This window comes from Pyrus communis, chromosome 5, assembly GCF_041283825.1.
Source record: "Pyrus communis isolate YQ-2024b chromosome 5, ASM4128382v1, whole genome shotgun sequence".
Lineage (NCBI taxonomy): Eukaryota > Viridiplantae > Streptophyta > Magnoliopsida > Rosales > Rosaceae > Pyrus > Pyrus communis.
Window position 1 is genome coordinate 4,939,780 of NC_142569.1, and position 19,576 is coordinate 4,959,355.

General features: G+C 37.3%; 3 protein-coding genes across 3 annotated transcripts; 2 read left to right on the forward strand and 1 right to left on the reverse strand.

Moving 5' to 3' along the window:
• Positions 1-1,202: 1,202 nt before the first annotated feature.
• On the forward strand, positions 1,203-6,813 carry LOC137724597 (solanesyl diphosphate synthase 3, chloroplastic/mitochondrial-like). Its single transcript, XM_088693892.1, has 11 exons — positions 1,203-1,328; positions 1,461-1,541; positions 1,686-1,757; positions 1,850-2,110; positions 2,224-2,310; positions 2,457-2,528; positions 3,368-3,453; positions 5,289-5,421; positions 5,661-5,750; positions 5,885-5,986; positions 6,300-6,813. The coding sequence occupies exons 1-11, from the start codon at positions 1,323-1,325 to the stop codon at positions 6,495-6,497; spliced, it is 1,188 nt and encodes a 395-aa protein (XP_088550018.1). The 5' UTR covers positions 1,203-1,322; the 3' UTR covers positions 6,498-6,813.
• A 2,527-nt stretch (positions 6,814-9,340) lies between these two features.
• On the forward strand, positions 9,341-15,306 carry LOC137726116 (solanesyl diphosphate synthase 3, chloroplastic/mitochondrial). Its single transcript, XM_068464987.2, has 12 exons — positions 9,341-9,740; positions 9,838-9,933; positions 10,276-10,356; positions 10,502-10,573; positions 10,834-10,962; positions 11,427-11,513; positions 12,128-12,199; positions 13,029-13,114; positions 13,587-13,719; positions 13,978-14,067; positions 14,548-14,649; positions 14,947-15,306. Exons 1-12 carry the CDS (start codon positions 9,597-9,599, stop codon positions 15,124-15,126), a joined length of 1,272 nt encoding a protein of 423 aa, XP_068321088.2. The 5' UTR covers positions 9,341-9,596; the 3' UTR covers positions 15,127-15,306.
• A 572-nt stretch (positions 15,307-15,878) lies between these two features.
• LOC137726115 (uncharacterized) lies at positions 15,879-19,391 on the reverse strand. Its single transcript, XM_068464986.2, has 7 exons — positions 18,688-19,391; positions 17,480-18,033; positions 17,294-17,370; positions 17,137-17,193; positions 16,959-17,048; positions 16,573-16,749; positions 15,879-16,145 (listed from the first exon to the last, which is right to left on the reverse strand). Exons 1-7 carry the CDS (start codon positions 19,179-19,181, stop codon positions 16,101-16,103), a joined length of 1,494 nt encoding a protein of 497 aa, XP_068321087.2. The 5' UTR covers positions 19,182-19,391; the 3' UTR covers positions 15,879-16,100.
• Between the last annotated feature and the right edge of the window lie 185 nt (positions 19,392-19,576).

A 19,576-nucleotide genomic window follows, 5' to 3' on the forward strand; every position in this document is an offset into this window, starting at 1 on the left:
AATCCTCAAAATATTTGATTTCTTTTCGCACAAGTCTTAGTAGTTGGTAGCAACTAACCAAAAGCTATACACGTTTTTGAGTAGCTAACAATTGAAAATTGAACTATTTGATTGATTTTTAGGGAGTAATGGAAATCCGTCATGAGTCATAGTAATGAGTAGCAACAAATCGAAAAATTGTGCAGACGTTCGGTAGCTAGCAATCGCGCGAAAATATTCGATTGCTTATGCTGAATACAAGCTAAAAAGTTGGTACTCGGTACCTAGCACCATCATCATCATAAGCCATTGCGATTTCAAGATTTATCATCTTACGCTAATTCTGTTAAGTTTTTTTCATCCAAAATAAATCATATGACTTGCGTTTAGGATTAATTCGGACATTTTAACATAAAAATGCCCCACAATGGGCAACCTAATTTTGTATTGAATTCACCATTCACGAGATTTGAACCTAAGATCTCTCACTTCCAAGTGAAAAGGAATACCACCAGATCCTAATATTGAGTGGCTGATCAACCTCTATTTTGGATTCTTTTAGAAACCATAATTTTATTTTATTTTTTGTCAAAGGCAACTCATTAAATGGAAGTCAGGTATTGAAATGTCTGAAATAACCCCAAACACAAGTCACTTATTTATGGAACACTTAACGGAAAAGAAGATTTAATACGACATTGTTGTAACTAGCTTATTGTGTGATTCGCCCAAAATCTAACTTTTTTTAATGTAAAAAAAATATATATATATATATATATATATATATATTTTGAATAAGTGATATTATCTACACTAAAGAGGAGAGGTGGGCTTAGCTTCACGTTGAATCAGCGATAATGTGGTTCAAATTCGCTTTTGGTGAAAAATGAATTTAAGACCTCTCACTTACAAATGAAGAGGAATTCTACTGGAACATAGTACTAATTAGTAATAATGTAAAAATATTGTCGTCGATCGAAAATCAATCTAGAGTTCACAAATTTAGCATGTGGCGAATTATCCTAACAGTTACGGCATGCATGTCCAACCTACTGCGTTTCCGTATTTTAATCTTCTTACTTCGCGACGGTGTGAATTAAATGATCTAACTACTTATTTTTGTTGAGTAGTAATTGGAAAGCGAAAATGCGCGCTTTTTTGCATGCCTCTGGCTCTGCGCTTATACATAATCCCCACACTTTGTCCTCTCTTACTCCTTCTTCTTCTTCTTCTTCTTCCTCCACATTGACCCTCCTCTCCCAACCCCCCAAAACCCACTCTGAATCTCTCTCTCTCTTAAAGTTGTTCTCTTTAAATCACCATCAGTTTTATTGAGAGAAAAGATGGGAGTAAGTTTAACTTGTCGTCATTGTCACGGCTCAATATTTCACGTACCCTTCTCTTGGGGACTTCAGTTTTCTTTTGTAATAGATAATTTTGTTTGTCCACCTCTACTAATGTGCTTACATACTGCTTTGCAGGAACCGCTTGACCCATCCTCACTTGTTTCCGATGAGCTGTCGATTATTGCTAACAGGTTGCGGGCGATGGTAGTTTCTGAGGTATATGTATTTTCTGTCTTCTTGGATTTAATCGACATTACTCTAAGGACGTACATGTTTGAACGGAGATTTAATCCTAATGGTTTTGTAAGATTCAAATGTTATATCATATGATCACAGATCAGATTTGTTTTTTATTCCCAGGTCCCTAAGCTAAGCTTCGCTGCCGAGTACTTCTTTAAAATGGGAGTGGAAGGAAAGAGGTTTCGTTCCACGGTAATATAAACGGATATTTAATCCCAACCTTGTATTTTCTTGTGATTGTCGTCAAGGTTAAAAGTTGCTCAATAGGTTTATTCTACATGCAGGTCTTATTGCTGTTGTCAACCGCGTTGAATATCACTGTACCTGAACCTCCTACGGAGCTGCAAGAGGCTTTGTCAACAGAGCTACGCGCAATGCATATAACTGTACCTGAACCTCCTACGGAGCTGCAAGAGGCTTTGTCAACAGAGCTACGTGCAAGGCATACCACTGTACCTGAACCTCCTGCGGAACTGCAAGAGGCTTTGTCAACAGAGCTACGCGCAAGGCAACAACGTATAGCAGAAATCACAGAGATGTTTCATGTTAGTTATATCTTTGCTAATGATCTTTTTGCTATCGCTTTATTTTATTATATACTACATAATATTAGAAAAATATCATTTCTAATGTACTAATAACGTTCATTGCCTATCAGGTGGCAAGCCTTCTACACGATGATGTATTGGATGATGCAGACACAAGGCGTGGTGTTGGTTCAGTAAATCGTGAAATGGGAAATAAGGTGTGCTTTTGGTTCCTTTAAATTGGTCGATTTTTTCCCTTGTCTTCTTTCCGGTATTAACAATGATTCTGCACTAGGAACATACAGAGTTAGGAAAGGGTTTTGTATTATATGATAGTTATTCTTCTTTCTATCGTTGAATGCAGTTGGCTGTTTTAGCAGGGGATTTTCTGCTTTCCCGAGCCTGTGTCGCACTTGCCTCCTTGAGAAGCACAGAGGTACGGATGAATTATTATGCACTAGTGTACTGAGATGAGCAATAGCACTGCAGCCCCCTTGGGCAATTGGACCCAGGGCAAACCTGATGGAGAAGTCAACCAATAATCGTCTAACTCAATATCCTGCTTATGTGACGTCATTCACAATTTAAATTATTAAAGAAATATTGAAATTACAAAAAAACTACATTTCAATATTTTTAATTATTTTTAACCAATCTTTTATTATTATTATCCGAAATTAAAAATAAGATTCTCTTTTATTATTTTATAAAATAAGAAAATACTAATATTTTAATATGAATTGTTTGGACTATTAAGTTTAGGGATGGAGATGCACTTGAGCAGTTATTGTTCATTTAAAGGGATTGAATTGCGTATTGCCCAAGGGATCTTCCTACACTGGAAGTGCTCTAAGTCCCTTAATGACAGGGATTTGGGGCTTTGTAATGGCTTATTACTTTTAGCACGTTTCAATGTTCCATGTCATTTGAGCTACAATGAAGGATGACGGAGCAAAAATAAAGTATCTTAAGACCAAATACGTGAGAGCAAAACCCCTGATATATTTTATTCAATCAAATTTTCCAGCTCCTTATCTTATCAAGCGAGTTAGTTTTGTTTTTGCCTCCCCCTTCCTTCTTGTGCACTTACACTCTGACAATCATCACCATTATCATCCACCAGTGAAGTATAAAAGTGATCTGCCTGAAATTTCAGCAAGTCAGGACAGGGTTCCCATACATATTCATAGCTGTGATCCCAATTATCACAAACAGTTGAATGTGGGTTCACTCAAGTTGTTTTAACGTCTTTGTATCATTTTTGTGCATTTGTAGGTTGTATCATTAATGTCAAGGGTGGTTGAGCATCTTGTGACAGGTGAAACCATGCAAATGACTACCACATCTGATCAACGCTTTAGGTACACTGCTCTGCTGCTTCTGTCATGTGTACATTTTTTGTTTGACGTAGTAAACTACTTTATGTTATAAAATTATAGCTATAGGCGTGGCATTATTAGGTTGGGATTTGGCTTGTCTTGCCTCTTGGCTTGTATATGGTAAGGCTTATCTTTATAGCTCTTTTTAACATAAAAGTATTTCTTGAATAATGCTATATAGGGATGAGAAGCGGATTATATAGAGAAGAAACAAGTTGGGGGTAGTTAGGCCATCTCCAACCGAAAGGTCCAGAGGGTCAGAGGGTCAGAGGGCCGAAAATAGCCCGAAAACCGTCTTCAACCGAGGGCTAGGCCAGAGGGCTCGTGGAATCTGAGAGGGCCCCAAGGAATCTAAAAGGACTGACCAGAAAAATCATATTCTTGTCGGTTATATCCGACAGGAATCCTTAAGCTAAAATTCAAATGCAACGGCTAGCTGACGTCAGCTAGCCGTTACATTTGATTTTTTTATTTGATTTTTTTTTTTTTTTACAGTTTTATTATTATTTTTTATTTACAAAATTTTTCCTATAACTTCTATTTTACAAAATTTGTTTCATTTTATTTTAAATTCTATTTTTTTTTTCCTATAACTTCTATTTCACAAAATTTGTTTCATATTTTTTTTTTCTATAACTTCCTAAGCCATTATACAACATTAAATTAAATTAAGTAACATGAAACAACATTAAAAGAAAAATTCAAATCCAACGGCTAGCTGACGTCACTTAGGCGTTGGATTTGAATTTAAGTTGTAGTTTTAAAATAATAAATTATGTTTGGCCCTGTGGCCATTTGGCCCTCGGTTGGAGACGGTTTTTTGTGACATGGCTAAAACGAGCCCTATGACCCTTTGGCCCTTAGTTGAAGACGGAGACAAATATGGCCCTGTACTGATCATTAAAATATTAATTTCTTGGATGGCTAGAGGGCTAAAACGAGCCATCTGACCAGCCCTTGGTTGGAGATGGCCTTAGGGCATCTCTAACCGATCCGGCCAAAGGGCCATAGGGCTAAAAATAGCCCAAAATGACATGAAAACCGTCTTCAACTGAGGGCTAGGCCAAAGGGCTCGTGGGCACCACCAGGCCAAAAACACCAAATTCGGCCAACCGGCTGGCCCAAAGGAGCCAGCCAGCTAGCCCCAAACCAGCCCATTTTTTTAACCCCAACGACTACCTGGAGTCAACATGACGGCAGGTGACCGTTGGATTTGAAATTTTTTTTTTCGAGGCAAAATTTCAAAAAAAATTATTTAAAAATTCCCATTTTTACCTATAAATACCTAAGTCATTCATACACCATTTCTCACATAGTTTTTAAATTTAAGTTGTAGTTTTTAAATTTAAGTTGTTGTAGTCTTTAAATTGAAATAATAAATTATGTTTGGCCTATGACCCTTTGACCCTCTCGGTTGGAAATGGATTTTTGTCATAGGGCTATATGACCATTTGCCCCCTTGGTTGGAGATGGTAAGAAATATCACATAGCACTGTTCATTAAAATATTAATTTATTGAAAGGCTATAGGGCTAAAGGGAGCCCTCTGACCCTCCTTCGGTTGGAGATATCCTTACAACTTACAACGAAGTGTGTTGTCGTGAAAGAGAGTGGAAGTGTGAGAAACAAACTAGGCATGCATAACTCATACTCGAAATTCTCAATCTTCCATTTTCAAAAGCTTCAATTAGTTGAGTGTGGGAAAATCATTGTTGATGTTATGTATTTACACGCATTTTTTTCCTTATGATGTCTTGTTTCGGGTTTCCTTAAGATTTAAGTTTTTCTAATTATGAGAAAATTTGGTATTCATTGTAGCATGGAATATTATATGCAAAAGACTTATTACAAGACTGCATCACTGATTTCAAATAGTTGCAAATCAGTTGCCGTTCTAGCTGGGCATCCAACCGAAGTTGCTGCGTTGGCTTATGAATATGGAAAAAATCTGGTTCGTAAACTCTTGGAATTCTTTTGTCTAATATTCTTGGAACTCTAAGATGTTTAATATTCATGTTCCAAACAGAAGCACACATAGAGAAAGAAAAAATAATGACAACAATAATTATATGACTTTCCTGCTAGAGCTCAAACAATGGATACTTTCTGATGGTTTTTTTACGTGCATGTATGGATTGATGGGTCGATGTGCATGCGTGTGTATCAAGCTGACTAATTTTTTTCTCTCAGGGATTGGCATTTCAATTAATAGATGATGTCCTTGATTTTACGGGCACATCAGCTTCACTTGGAAAGGGATCTTTATCTGACATCCGCCATGTAAGTGTTGATTGACAACGGGATATTTCAATTCATAGTAAATTGAGAGAGATGCTCACTATTCTAATCCCATGCCGCTATGTTTTCGACTTTCATTCGTCATAATTTTTTGCAACCATATAATCGTTTTGTAGGGCATTGTAACTGCTCCAATGTTGTTTGCCATGGAAGAGTTTCCTCAGTTGCGTACAGTTGTTGAACAGGGCCTTGATAACAACCCTGCAAATATTGAACTCGTAAGTATGTATTGTTTCATTAAGTGCCGGTCTGGGCCACTTTGGCATTGTTTCAAAGAAAATGCCCGTCTAAATGTTTCTGTCATCTGTAGAAAATGTTTCTGTTTTCTATGTTTAGCCTCTCACTAAATGTCCGACTCTAACCAATATTGTTCATGAAATTTCATCAATGAGAGGTGAACAACAGAAAGTAGAAACAGTTTTTTTTTTTTTTTTTTTTTTTTTAAGTGAATATAAATAGTTTAATGCAGTTGTCACAGTTTTATTAGATTCAATTATTATTATTATTGGTTTTCATGGTATATTTCTACAGGCTCTCAACTACCTCGGTAGGAGCCGTGGAATACATAAGACAAGGGAGCTAGCCACAAAACATGCAAACCTTGCCGCAGCAGCAATCAAATCTCTGCCCAAGAGCGAAGACGAGAATGTCAGAAAATCGAGGACGGCACTCATAGATCTCACCCAGGTAGTCATTACAGGAACCAAGAAAAGGGACGCCCCTTCTTGATTCATCCAAAGCAATGTATTAAAAGGCGAAGGCATAGACAAAGGTGAGGCGTCTCATGGATAGTCCCGTCTAGGCATGAGGCGAAGCCTCACGGTACCTAAGATTTTATTATATATTATATATATAATTATATTTATAAAATATAATACTTTGTAAAACAAATATAATTATAACTAAATCAAATATAATATCATCTTCTTCATTACTTAGAAACTATGTCATATAGTCTTAAAATGTTGTAATTATTTTATTTTATTGTAAGCAATTATAGAGAACTTCAAGGGAAATAAGACTGGGTGGTCACAATTATAGGGAATTTCAATGAAAATAAAGGCTAAATTTTGCAATTATAGGCAATTCAAAGGAAATAAATGCTGAGTGGAGCAATTCTAGGGAATAAAGGCTGAATTTTGTTGGAATGTTATGAGAATATCCATAAAAATATGCTTATCTATAAATAATAAACACAAAAAGAAACAAAAAGATATTTATCTATTTATCTATCTATCTAATAAATAATATAAAAAATAGAGGTGAATAAGAAAAGATAGTGGGATAATAAATGTCAAGCAAAGTGGGGACTATTTAAATTTTAAAGAGAAAAAAAATATTGAAAAAAGAAAAGTCAGGAGAAAAGAAAGCCCTCGTCGTGTCTTCTTCATCTTCTTCTTCCCTGGTACGGTTTGGAAGTCAGCTTCATCGTTGGGCACAGCTTTGGTTTGGGTATTTTTACCAAATAAAAAAACAAAAAATTAGAAAAAAAGAACGCCTGGATGCCCTGAGGTGCTCTCCAGCGACGCCTTGTGCACACCTGGAAAATAGAGGCGGCAAGCTACCCGCCCAGCCTTCAAGGCCGCCTAGGCGCTCCCCGAGGAGAGCCTTTTAAAACACTGATAAATAAACATGGGCGTGCTTGGGGACAAAATGATGTGCGGGAATTGTTTCCTTTTAGATTTTGATCCACCCGTGGTAGTTTTTCAATCCAACTCAAGATTAGCTCCTTCCTACTAGATTGCTTACTTCAAGTGGGAAAGACCAGCTCAGACCAGCACTTCTTTACCTCCAGAGACTTGGGTTCAACGACCTAATTTCCCTGGCCTACCATGACCCTGTGCTGCCGGTTTCCAATGTAGAGACGACATTGGTTCCCAAGTTGGAGTACTTGGAGGGTCTGGGATTCCTAAGGGAGGAGACTCTGGGGATGGTGCTCAGGTGCCCTGGATTGCTGACCTTCAGCATTAAGAACAACTTCAAGCCAAAATTCGAGTACTTTTCGGTATAGATGGGGAAAGGTTTGGAGTTGAAGGGTTTCCACATCATTTTACGTTTAGTTTGGAGAAGAGGATAAGGCCGAGCCACATGGAGGTTGTGGAGAGGGGAGTGGAAGTGCCTTTGCCATTGATGCTTAAGAGCACTGATGAGGAGTTTAGGGAGCTGCTCAGGGAATATGGGGGTGGGGGATGAGCACTGAGCACTGCCAATTTAATCTCTCACTTTCTTTGTTTGCTATTAAGTTTCCGACTCTGTACATTTTATTGTACAAGGTTATCTCAATATATATAGTTTCTTCTGTAAATCGTTTGGTTAAGAGCAGTTATTATGCACCTAAGATAATGTATTTGATTCTCCCTTCTTGACATCGCTTGTTATTATAATGAAGGCATTTGCTAAAATTTTATTCATGTTTACTGGGATCGTCATGAGTCTGAGCATTCAATAGTAACGAGTGGAAAATTGTACAACGGTTTAGTAGCGAGAAACTGAAAATCCTCAAAATATCTGATTTCTTTTCGCACAAGTCTTAGCAGTTGGTAGCAACTAACCAAAAGCTATACACGTTTTGAGTAGCTAGTAATTGAAAATCGAACTATTCGATTGACTTTTGCGGAGTAATGGAAATCGATCACGAGTCATAGTAATAACTTCATTTAATGAAAATGACACAAAGTTTCGATGAGAAGGGCTTCTCCAAACTGCTGTAACTATTTCTAGAAGTGAGCAAATTCGCTATTCCTACAACTAAACAATGTCACTATTTCTAAAACTAAACACTGCCAATATAGAACTAAACACTCCAACTATTTCTTGACCTGAACACTGTCATTGCAACCATTTATAGAACTGAACACTGTCACAACAATCATTTCTAGAACTGAACATTACCACTGCAATCATTTCTAGAACTGAACATTGCCACTACAACTATTTATAAAACTGAACATTGCCACTACAACTATTTATAGAATTGGACAGTGCCACTATTTATAGAATTGCATACTGCCCTATTTTTAGAATAAAATCTAAAAGTATCAATTTTCAGGGAGCACTTACATGGAAAGAAAACCCATGAGGAGAGGATTAAACTTCTCTCTTGGGTCGAGGCCCAATTATGTCAGATAAGTAAAAAATGGGCAAAAGTAACCCAAAAAACACCACCTTTGAAGAGCTTGATCTCCCTGAACATTGAGTTTCAAAATGTGGTTCTTGTGTTACAAGAAAGAGGGTGTTGATACGAACTCATGAGCTTTAACTTTGTGTGAATTCATAACCATATGAGAGATTCACGAAGAATCTATGATTGGAAAGAAGAAAATGAAAGAATTTTGTCCTAACCATGAAATAAAATTATTAAGGTGCTCTTGGTTAAATTTAACGTTTTCAAGTCATTTTCATTAATTTCTATTTATGTGAACAACCCTTCTGTAACCCTTTTCCTTAAACCCTGATACAATCCTTTCAAAATAATTGCAATTTTTGCTGACTTAGCACTTAAAACCTCTAAAGAAATATTCAATTATTTAGCAATTACGTATGACCAAACCCTCAAGTAGCAATTAGAAAGCGAGAGTGCGCGTTTTTAGTACATGGCTGCCTCTGCGTTTCGCCGTCGTCATTTCGTCATTTTCCTTACTTCTTTAGAGAGAGAGAACATGGCTGTGGCGCTTACACATAACCCCTATTATTTCCTTCTTCTTCTTCCACTTTGACCCTCCTCTCCCAACCTCCCAAAACCCACTCTGAATCTCCCCTCTCTCTGTGTTAAAGTTCGTTCCTTTAAATCGCTATCAGTTTTATTGAGAGAGAAGCAAAGGAAAAAGTATGTTATTTTCTCGGGGATTTTCTCGGATTCAAAGAAGCAGCTTCAATGGGTTGTGTCGGTGTTTGCTTTCCCATCGCCGGGACCCGCAACAGTTCGTCGCCGCCAGCGCTTACTCTCAATTGCTGAGTGATTCGACCCAGAAGGTAATTTTGCTCTATAAATCTCTTAGAGATTGAAAGTTTTGTGAATGTGTTTGTATTATGTTATGTTTCAGGGTTTTGATTGGTTGTGTGTTGGTAGATTATGGGTTGCAGAGAATTTATTTCGTGGGGATTGCCGCTGGTTTTCTATGGTTCCAGGCACCAAATTCACCATCAAAGCAGCTCCATGGTTGAGGTGAGGTTTTTGGGTATTCACATTTTTGGTTATTTTTTTGTTTTCCCACATGCTCATTTGATATTTCAATGCCAAATGTATGAAAGCACGAAAATTTCAAGTTACCCGAGTGTTCGTTCGTTTGTTTTTAGTTTGTTTATGTGAGATCAGCCTCTGGATCAAAATGTACGAGTTGTTTATTGTTGCTTATGGCACAAATGCAAAGATGGGAGTAAGTTTAACTTGTCGTCGTAGTCAAGTCTCAAAATTTCATGTACCCTTCTCTTAGGGACTTTAGTTTTCTTTTGTAATAGATAATTTTGTTTGTCCACCTCTATAATGTGCTTACATACTGCCTTGCAGGAACCGCTTGACCCATTCTCGCTTGTTTCCGATGAGCTGTCGATTATTGCAAACAGGTTGCGGGCAATGGTAGTTGCTGAGGTATATCTATTTTCTGTCTCGTTGGATTTAATTGATATTACTCTGAGGACATACATGTTAGAAACTGAGATTTGATCCTAATGGTCTCGTAAGATTCAAATGTTATATCATATGATCATGGATCAGATTTCTTTTCTATTCCCAGGTCCCTAAGCTTGCCTCTGCTGCTGAGTACTTATTTAAAATGGGAGTGGAAGGAAAGAGGTTTCGTCCCACGGTAATATATTAGTACTAATCCAATTCATTATTTCACTTTCTCTGTTTTGCAAAGATGCTGTATACTGGATATTTTCTTGTATATATCATTTAGTAATTTGCCTTCCGTCTCTAAATTCAATATTTGCACATCATGCTGTTTGGAGAAGTCAGTGGAATATATATGTAATTCGTCATTCCAACCTTATATTTTCAAAAATTATGATTGTCGTCAAGGTTAAAAGTTGCTCAGTAGATTTATTCTATTATTTCTATATGCAGGTCTTATTGTTGATGTCAACCGCTTTGAATATCACTGTACCTGAACCTCCTACGGAACTGCAAGAGGCTTTGTCAACAGAGCTACGCGCAAGGCAACAATGTATAGCAGAAGTGACAGAGATGATTCATGTTAGTTGTATCATTCTTAATGATTTTGTTGCTATCGCTTTATTTTATTATATGCTACATATTATTGGAAAAATATCATTTCTAATGTACTAATAACATTCATTGCCTGTAGGGATTCCCTAGACCAATTTATTCATGTCGTTCCAAAACTGTTTTTTAATGGCTTGTTTAAAATTCTCTCTGAGGTGCATTTGCTTGAATTATAACTCCTTTTTCCTCCAAAATTTGTGGCATAAGCATTACATGTATTATCTTACCTTTCCACCCCTGCAACTTATCTACAGTAATATTATTAAGTTAGCATGTACTTATCAGTAAATTTCTATTAAGAATCTAGTTACACTTGATAGGAATGAAATGTCTTATAATGCTTCATGAGTAAATTGTTGACATTGAGGATATGATATTTCTCTCAGGATTTGAAGCCTAAAAAAGCTTCTAACGTAATTATTTTCATTTGTCAGGTGGCAAGCCTTCTACATGATGATGTATTGGATGATGCAGACACAAGGCGTGGTGTTGGTTCATTAAATTGTATAATGGGAAATAAGGTGTGCTTTTGGTTCCTTTAAATGGGTCAAATTGCCTTTTTGCTTATAAGAATATAATTTATTTTGACGCTTCTCTTCTTATCTTTTCAAAAGTTATTTATATTTTAATCAAAAGTATAGGGATGAATGTGTTTGTTGGAGTTTCAGAGAGTTTCCATATGCATCACATTAAGCATTTAAACAAGGCATGTATCATGTTCTAGTCGTTGGATGAAAATCAAACAATTAATACGATAAAGGCTTAGAACATGAGAGAACAGTGTGTTTCCTACTAACCCCTATTTTTATGCAACACGGGACAACATGATATGTTCCTGTTGGAGCTTATTTTGATGCCTAAAAGGGACTGGGGAAGGGTGGCTAAATAATTTGTTCATTACTTTCCACCCTATGCAGATAGTTACCGTACATGGCTGCTGCTGATACCCCTCCCGCTGAATGATATTAATTCTTGCCAAGTATTGAACATTTTAATAGAATGTGAGATGGAGTGCCGTATTATATCAATTTTTCCCATTTTTTCTTTCCGTTATTACTAATGATTCTGCATTGGGAACATACAGAGTTATGAAATATGATATGATAGTTACTCTTCTTTCCATTATTGAATGCAGTTAGCTGTTTTAGCAGGGGATTTTCTGCTTTCCCGAGCATGTGTCGCACTTGCCTCCTTGAGAAACACAGAGGTACGAATGAATTATTATGCACTAGCGTACTGAGATGAGCAAATAGCACGTGGGAGTATATTTCATGCTTTCTGGCTCATCTTGTTTATAGTATTAGGGATGTGAGAGACTTGGCCACAAAAGTCCACATATTCGATATGCTGTGCTGGGACCCTATTAGAGTAGTTGTATTTCATCCTCATATCAAAAGTGTGTTAATTATATTTAATGCATCTTGACTAGGAAGTTTCTTTGGTGGGGTCAGGCTGCAGAGGGGTGGGGGTGGGGAGGGAGTGTTGTAAGTCTCTTCATGACAGGGATTTGGGGTTCACTTTGCAATTGTATATTACCAGAGTCCATACTATCTTCTGGGTCCACCACGAAGCACCTACTTATTACTTTTAGCACGTTGCAATGTTCCACGTCATGTATGCTACTATGAAGGATGATGGAGCAAAAATAAAGTATCTTAAGGCCAACCAAGTAATACAAGAGAGCAAAACCCCTGATAGATTTTATTCAATCAAATGTGCCAGCTCCTTATCTTGTCAAGCAAGTCAGTTAATTTTGTTTTTGCCTCCCCCTTCCTTCTTGTGCACTTTTACTCTTGTGGATAAACTACCGAATCAATTTTTTCATCACCAAACATGACAATCATCATTCATCACCATCATCATCCATCAGTAAAGTATGAAGGTGATCTGCCTGAAATTTTAGCAAGTCAGGACGTGGATCCCATTCCTATTCATAGTTATATTCATAGTTATATTCCCAAGTATCACAGACAGAAGGATGTGCTTTCACTTTAGTTGTTTTAACATATTTTTGCATCATTTTTGTGCATTTGTAGGTTGTATCATTACTGTCAACAGTTGTTGAGCATCTTGTGACAGGTGAAACCATGCAAATGACTACCACATCTGATCAACGTTGTAGGTACACTGCTCTGCTGCTTCTGTCATATGTGTACATTTTTGTTTTAGTTAGTAAACTATTATGTTATAAAAGTATATATTAGGTTGGGATTTGGCTTGTCTCGTCTTGTATATAGTAGGGCTCGTCTTTATATCTCTTTTTTTACATAGAGTATTTCTTTAATAATGCCACGTGGGGATGGGAATTGGGGATTATATAGAGAAGAAACAAGTTGGGGGTTGTTACAACTTACAACGAAATGTGTTGTAGTGAAAAGAGAGCGGAAGTGTGAGAAACAAATTACGCATGCATAACTCATACTCAAAATACTCAAATCTTCCATTTTCAAAAGCTTCATTTAGTTGAGTGTGAGCAAATCATTGTTGATATTATGTAAATAAGCGCACAGTTTTTTTGTTATTTGATATCTTGATTAGGGTTTCTTTAAGATTTAAGGTTTTCTAATTATGATAAAATTTGGTATTCATTGCAGCATGGAATATTATATACAAAAGACTTATTACAAGACTGCATCATTGATTTCAAATAGTTGCAAAGCAATTGCCATTCTTGCTGGGCATACAACCGAAGTTGCTATGTTGGCTTATGAGTATGGAAAAAATCTGGTTTGTAAACTCTTGGAATTCTTTTGTCTAATACTCTTGACGAGCAAGCTTAATTCTAAGATATTTTTATGAGTTTAATAGTCAGGTTCCAAACAGAAGCACATATAGAGAAATAAAAATAACGATAACAAGAATTATATAACTTTCTTGCTAGAGCTCAAACAATGGACACTTTCTGATGGTTTTTTTACATGCATGTAGGATTGATGAGTCAATGTGCTTGCATGTGTATCAAGCTGACTAATTTTTTTCCCTCAGGGATTGGCATTTCAATTAATAGATGACGTTCTTGATTTTATGGGCACATCAGCTTCACTTGGAAAGGGCTCTTTATCCGACATCCGCCATGTAAGTGTTGGTTGGTAAAGGGATATTTCTATGTTTGAACACATGAGATTTGTCTCTCTTGTCCGTTACTGATCTAGGTGCATCTCATGGCTGAGTTTGGTAGCTTAAAGTGAGAGTATTATCTGTGTCTGTCAGCCTCAAAGTTGGTTTTGGTTGCTCTAATTTTCCTATAACACAGTTCATTTTTTTATTTTCATTCTTTCGTATCTTTCCATATTGGCATGCTCAACAAGCTTGCTTGCATTTGCTATGAAAAAAATGCACGGTATACTTGACCTTAAGAAATTATGTAGTTCATGGCCAGCATTTCTCTGTTTAGCGTGTTGAAACCAAGTCTCACTTTTCAATTCATAGTGAGTTGAGAGAAATCCTCAACTATTCTAATCCCATGCTGCTATGTTTTCAACTTTCATGATTAAGAGCCCACTTACTTTTTCGGTTATTGTCATAATTTTTTGAAACCATATGATCGTTTTGTAGGGCATCATAACTGCTCCAATATTGTTTGCCATGGAAGAGTTTCCTCAGTTGCGTACAGTTGTTGAACAGGGCCTTGATAACAACCCTGCAAATATTGAACTCGTAAGTTTGCATTGTTTCATTAAGTGCCGGTCTGGGCTACTTTGGCATTGTTCCAAAGAAAACTCCCGTCTAAACCCGTTTCTGCCATCCAGCTTTGAAAAATATTTCTGTTTTATATTTTTCGCCTCTCATTAAATGTCCAACACTTAACGAATATTGTTCATGAAATTTCATTAACGAGAGGTGAAAAACAGAAAATAGAAACGGTATTTAAGCGAGTATAAATAGTTTAATGCAGTCATCTCAGTTTTATTAGATTCAATTCTTGTTATTGGTTTTCATGGTATAAATCTACAGGCTCTCGACTACCTAGGTAGGAGCCGTGGACTACATATGACAAGGGAGCTAGCCACAAAACATGCAAACCTTGCTGCAGCAGCAATCGAATCTCTGCCCGAGAGCGAAGACGAGAATGTCAGAAAATCAAGGAGGGCACTCCTAGATCTCACCCAGGTAGTCATTACAAGAACCAAATGATGGAGAATATCTGCACCATATTGACTTAATAATGTGTTGAAGTTCAGTTATTGAACTTCATTGTCCCTGTAATACGAGGGACGAGTCCATTTTCTTCGTCATATTCTTTCAACCATTTCGTTTTCTTTTCCAAAAAATTTCCCGTAGACTACATTTCGTTTAGTAAAATTTTGACACACATCCTTCATTGTGTACATTAAATTCTGGAGTAATTGAAGACACCACACATAACTCCGCAGGATTCTGGTCAAATGATGTAATTGGATCGTATTCGCTTGGCTTCAAGAGTGAAGCTAGTAGTGACTTTCATCTCTGATTTCGGCTGTTGGGAGGATGCTCGTACTGTTTGCATTGCCTCTCAGAGTACCGAACGAAAATGGCATGCAGAATAGGTAGAAAATTAAGGGAAAAGGGACATGACGACATCACCTAAGGCTATGAGAAAATGGTGTTACACAAACGGAGTAAAATGCCCGCCGGCCAACCACCACAATGCATGCGCTTACGTTAGTAGCGGTGTACTCATGTCAAATAGCTCATTCCTCCATACAGGGGGATTCGTGTGTAGTTATAAACATGGTCCGTCTGCTGTTGAAGAAAATTGAATAGGAGTGCGATTTTCTCAACATGTCTTAACCTCCGTTACAGACTGGAGTTTGAATGAAAGTCAAAAGGGGCCGTTTAGGATTCAAAATTATATTCCAAAAATTTTGTTTCTACACTCAAAAATAAAATATACAGATACAAGGGGATTGTTTAGGATTCAAAATTATATTCCAAAAATTTTGTTTCAACACTCGAAAATAAATATACAGATAAAAAAACCAAGCACAGTTAATCGAGCAAACTAATGTACATATTTCCACAAGAATACTAGCCGAGCTATCTTACAAAGTTGTTCATATGCTTATTCTTCACTTGCAACCTTGGAGTCAAAAAATGAGTTCAAAAGGCAAGAATAATTCACACATCCACTAAATATTGAATACATCTTGGGAGATAAACACGGCCCATGCATCCTACAATTCCACATCATTAATTACTTGTCAGAATGATTGGAGTTAATTAATTCATAACTTTTTGGAAGTTTTTAAAATGATTGAAATTGTTTTTGATGAAAATGTTTTTGGAACCAATCCTTAGTAAAAACACAAGTAAATTTTGTAAAAACACTTAAAGTGCTTCTTGAAAGAAGCACATAATTGGTGTTTCTTCCAGGAAGCCCTTCAAGCACTTTTGGAACTTAAAAGCATTTTCTCTTAAAGAGTTTTCAATCATTTTAAAAACACTTCCAAAGAAGCCCTAAATTCTTTGTTAATCATTAGGTTTAGTAATTTGGAATGCAATGGAACTTTATTGCTTTTCATGAAGTACATAGGAAGGTGTGACGACTTCCTTTGTAGTGTCAATAACAATTCCCCATAGATAACAAAAACATTTATTTACCTGGAGGATGGCGAAGGCCCTTTCAGCAATATATTTTTGAGCAGGTGTTGCTCCTCTTTGTTGCAGTTTGTCTGGATGGAGGCACAGCCTTGCTTTCTGATACGCTTTCTTCACCTGTGAACTTTCTATTAGGCTTGTCAAAGGAACTGCATACCATCCACTCTTGGGCCATACAATCTGATCACCAGCCAACACCACATAAAACCAAAACAAACCGTGTAACATTAATTATGCGAACTTGATCCTCCTTGCAGACCAATCACATTCGATCGGCATGAAAAAACTTATGTGCTTTCAATAAGTTACGTATTTGCATGGAGGGAGAAATAAAATCTTTGTCGCTTCAAGCAGTATTCGTCGAAGTAAACCTCAAGATTTTTACTTACATGGTGTAGTGTCGAAAGCAGCATACGAATGTTGGATTCCTTGCCAGCCGACCATAACCTTATGTCTTCATCCAAGAGCTCCAAGTCCATCTGTATATATATAGAGAAAGCATTGCTCAAACTTATTTTGTTATAATTATTCGTACAAAATTTATGCATGCAAGAAGAGAAAGCTTACATTTTTTTCTGAAGGTTTCTTTTCCTCTTCAGTTATCCCTGTCCTTTCCTCTTCTTCCTGCCAAACAAGTCGATATCGGAAAATGACGATATATATAATACACACACACACACACACACACGTAGAACATTTTGGGCTGCATGCCTTCAAAATTTACCTCTGGAGATGGAGTCGTTTCAAGTAGTAGTTCATCTCTTTGCTGGTGATATGAGTACTCATCCACATTAGGCCTACCTAAATGATTCATATCAAACGCACACAGTACAGTTATTACTCATGCATAAAAGTTTCAAGGTTTAGGGTTTAGGGTTTCGGGTTCAGTTTAGAGACTAACAAAAATCACCTTCATCCATTTCAACAGACTGCTGATTGGTCCCTTCTTTCTCGGAATTACTGTGTGTTTGGAACTTCTCTTTAGCCCATGCAATCGCTTCTTCAATACCAACTGCTTCTTCTCTTTGCTGATCAGAATTGATCTCAATCACATAAGAGCTCATCACTTCATCTTCATTATTATCTTCTTCTTTTTCTTCTTGTTCCAATACTCCCACTTCTTTCTCTCGCAAAACCCGATCCCAAATCCCGGATTTAATCTCATGTTCTTGGCAGAGCGAAGAGACTGCTGAAGATGGTGAGAGGAGCTCCAGATCATCCGCAAATTGCTTGACGCTTCGACACGAACTGGGTCCGGGACTCATGGTTTCTGGGGACGAGACCTTCCTTGTGAATCCGAAATTACTGGAGCTTCTGAACTTTTCATCATATAATTTCTCCAGGACTTGGTTTTCAGTGAAGGAAAGAGGATTGCAACGCAGAGCTGTCGTGCCTTGTTTCTTTGGATGTTCCTTGGTTGGCTTCATGGTTGATGAGTTCCATCTACATGGCACATTTAGTGGTCTGTGGCAACCCAGAATTTGTTGAGTTGAGAAACTCATTAATAATTGGATTGCTAAAATTTTTGAAAGATGAATCTAATCTTAATCTTATGACTGAGTAATGCCAGAAACGCCGCGTTTTTGTACTACTTTTGAATACTAAATTATGCATATAATTAATATCTAATACGAAAAAATTAGTAAAATTTTATTAACATGGTAAATACACATCGATTAATAGATCAAATAATATGGAAATATAACACGAAAATATACTGTCTTTATTATTTTCCTTTTGAGTAAGCAAAGTGCTTTTTACAAAACAATTAGTAGTGATGTCCAAGCGCTTTCCACTAAAGCACTTTTATCAACAAGGGAAAAATTAAATTACAATACTAATAATGATTCTGGAAAAAAATATAATAATATTTAAATTCCAAATGTTTTGGCCAAACACAGGATTTAATTCAAAATATTAGAATGGAAACTATGGGAAAAAACTCAAAAAATTTGGAAAGAAAATTCAGAAGGCTTCCATACCCTTCGAATATAACCAAATTGAAGGCAGAATGAACGCAAATATAAAGCAATGTTAAGGGTATAATCGTCAAGCTAAATAACAGCGGCAAAAACAGTTGGCCATACCGCGAAAGGCACAGTAACTACAGTAAACTACCTGAGCTTTGAAGCGAAGGAGGAGAATGCCACGTCATCGCCGATGACCGGCCGGAGAGGACTCAGCTCCTCCGAGCTCAGCACCGACGACGAGTTCGACTTTGACTTCGTCTTCGAGTTCGGCCTCGACCGCTCTCTCGACATCCGCTGGCGTCCGTCGTCGTCCGATCCAAAAATATCACTATAAAACCGCTCGCTCCTCGACGGAATCCTAAACGCAGGCAAGCTTCGGTCTCTGTTCTCCGCCGTAAAGCAGAACTCCGGCGGCCGGAAGATCTCCTCGTAGAAGGAAGTCGAGCCCCCCGGGAATTGGCGCGGGAGGACGCTCCGCGGCGGCCCGCCGAATACATCCGCAAAGTCATCGGGTTCAAGCGTCATATGGGAGTCTTTGGCGGCTGCGGCCGCAAATACAGAGCGAGTGGAGGCATGCTCCGCGGAGCGCCGCCGCGGGAGTCCCGGCATTAATCCCATGCGCATGCGCCAGGACTCGTCCATCTTTTTCCGACGGATTAATGGGAGAAACTTGGAGAAGTATTGTGTGTGTATAGAAGAAGGAAGGAGCGATCATATGATATGATATCATATGAACAAAAGGAACTTTGTAACAAAGTTATCAACTTTTTTTTATTTTTCGAAAGGGGTTGGGTGGCGCCCACTAATTTCTTTATTTGATTAATGTGATAAGTTTTTGTGATGATTTGAAATGTTGATGATGGAATGTAATGTGTAAAGCATATGAATTTTTCGGTTTGTTGGGAATACGATTCGATACATAAATATCATAATGAAAATAATTGTAAATTTTTTTTTTTTAATATTTAACCACTTATATTATGGCATCTTGTACCGGACCGTATTCCAACACTGAAAAATCTCTCACACAACACATG

What these genes read in the sequence shown, in the direction of transcription:
- LOC137724597 (XM_088693892.1), top strand. An exon ending in GAAAGAGGTTTCGTTCCACG is followed by an intron (nt 1,758 to 1,849) that starts GTAATATAAACG and finishes TTCTACATGCAG; the next exon opens with GTCTTATTGCTGTTGTCAAC. An exon ending in CCTCCTTGAGAAGCACAGAG is followed by an intron (nt 2,529 to 3,367) that starts GTACGGATGAAT and finishes GTGCATTTGTAG; the next exon opens with GTTGTATCATTAATGTCAAG.
- LOC137726116 (XM_068464987.2), top strand. Translation starts at nt 9,597, where the DNA reads ATGTTATTTTCTCGGGGATTTTCTCGGATTCAAAGAAGCAGCTTCAAT. An exon ending in GAAAGAGGTTTCGTCCCACG is followed by an intron (nt 10,574 to 10,833) that starts GTAATATATTAG and finishes TTCTATATGCAG; the next exon opens with GTCTTATTGTTGATGTCAAC. An exon ending in ACATCTGATCAACGTTGTAG is followed by an intron (nt 13,115 to 13,586) that starts GTACACTGCTCT and finishes TATTCATTGCAG; the next exon opens with CATGGAATATTATATACAAA.
- LOC137726115 (XM_068464986.2), bottom strand. Translation starts at nt 19,181, where the DNA reads ATGGACGAGTCCTGGCGCATGCGCATGGGATTAATGCCGGGACTCCCG. An exon ending in TCCTTCGCTTCAAAGCTCAG is followed by an intron (nt 18,034 to 18,687) that starts GTAGTTTACTGT and finishes GGGTTGCCACAG; the next exon opens with ACCACTAAATGTGCCATGTA. An exon ending in TGCTTTCGACACTACACCAT is followed by an intron (nt 16,750 to 16,958) that starts GTAAGTAAAAAT and finishes GCTGGTGATCAG; the next exon opens with ATTGTATGGCCCAAGAGTGG.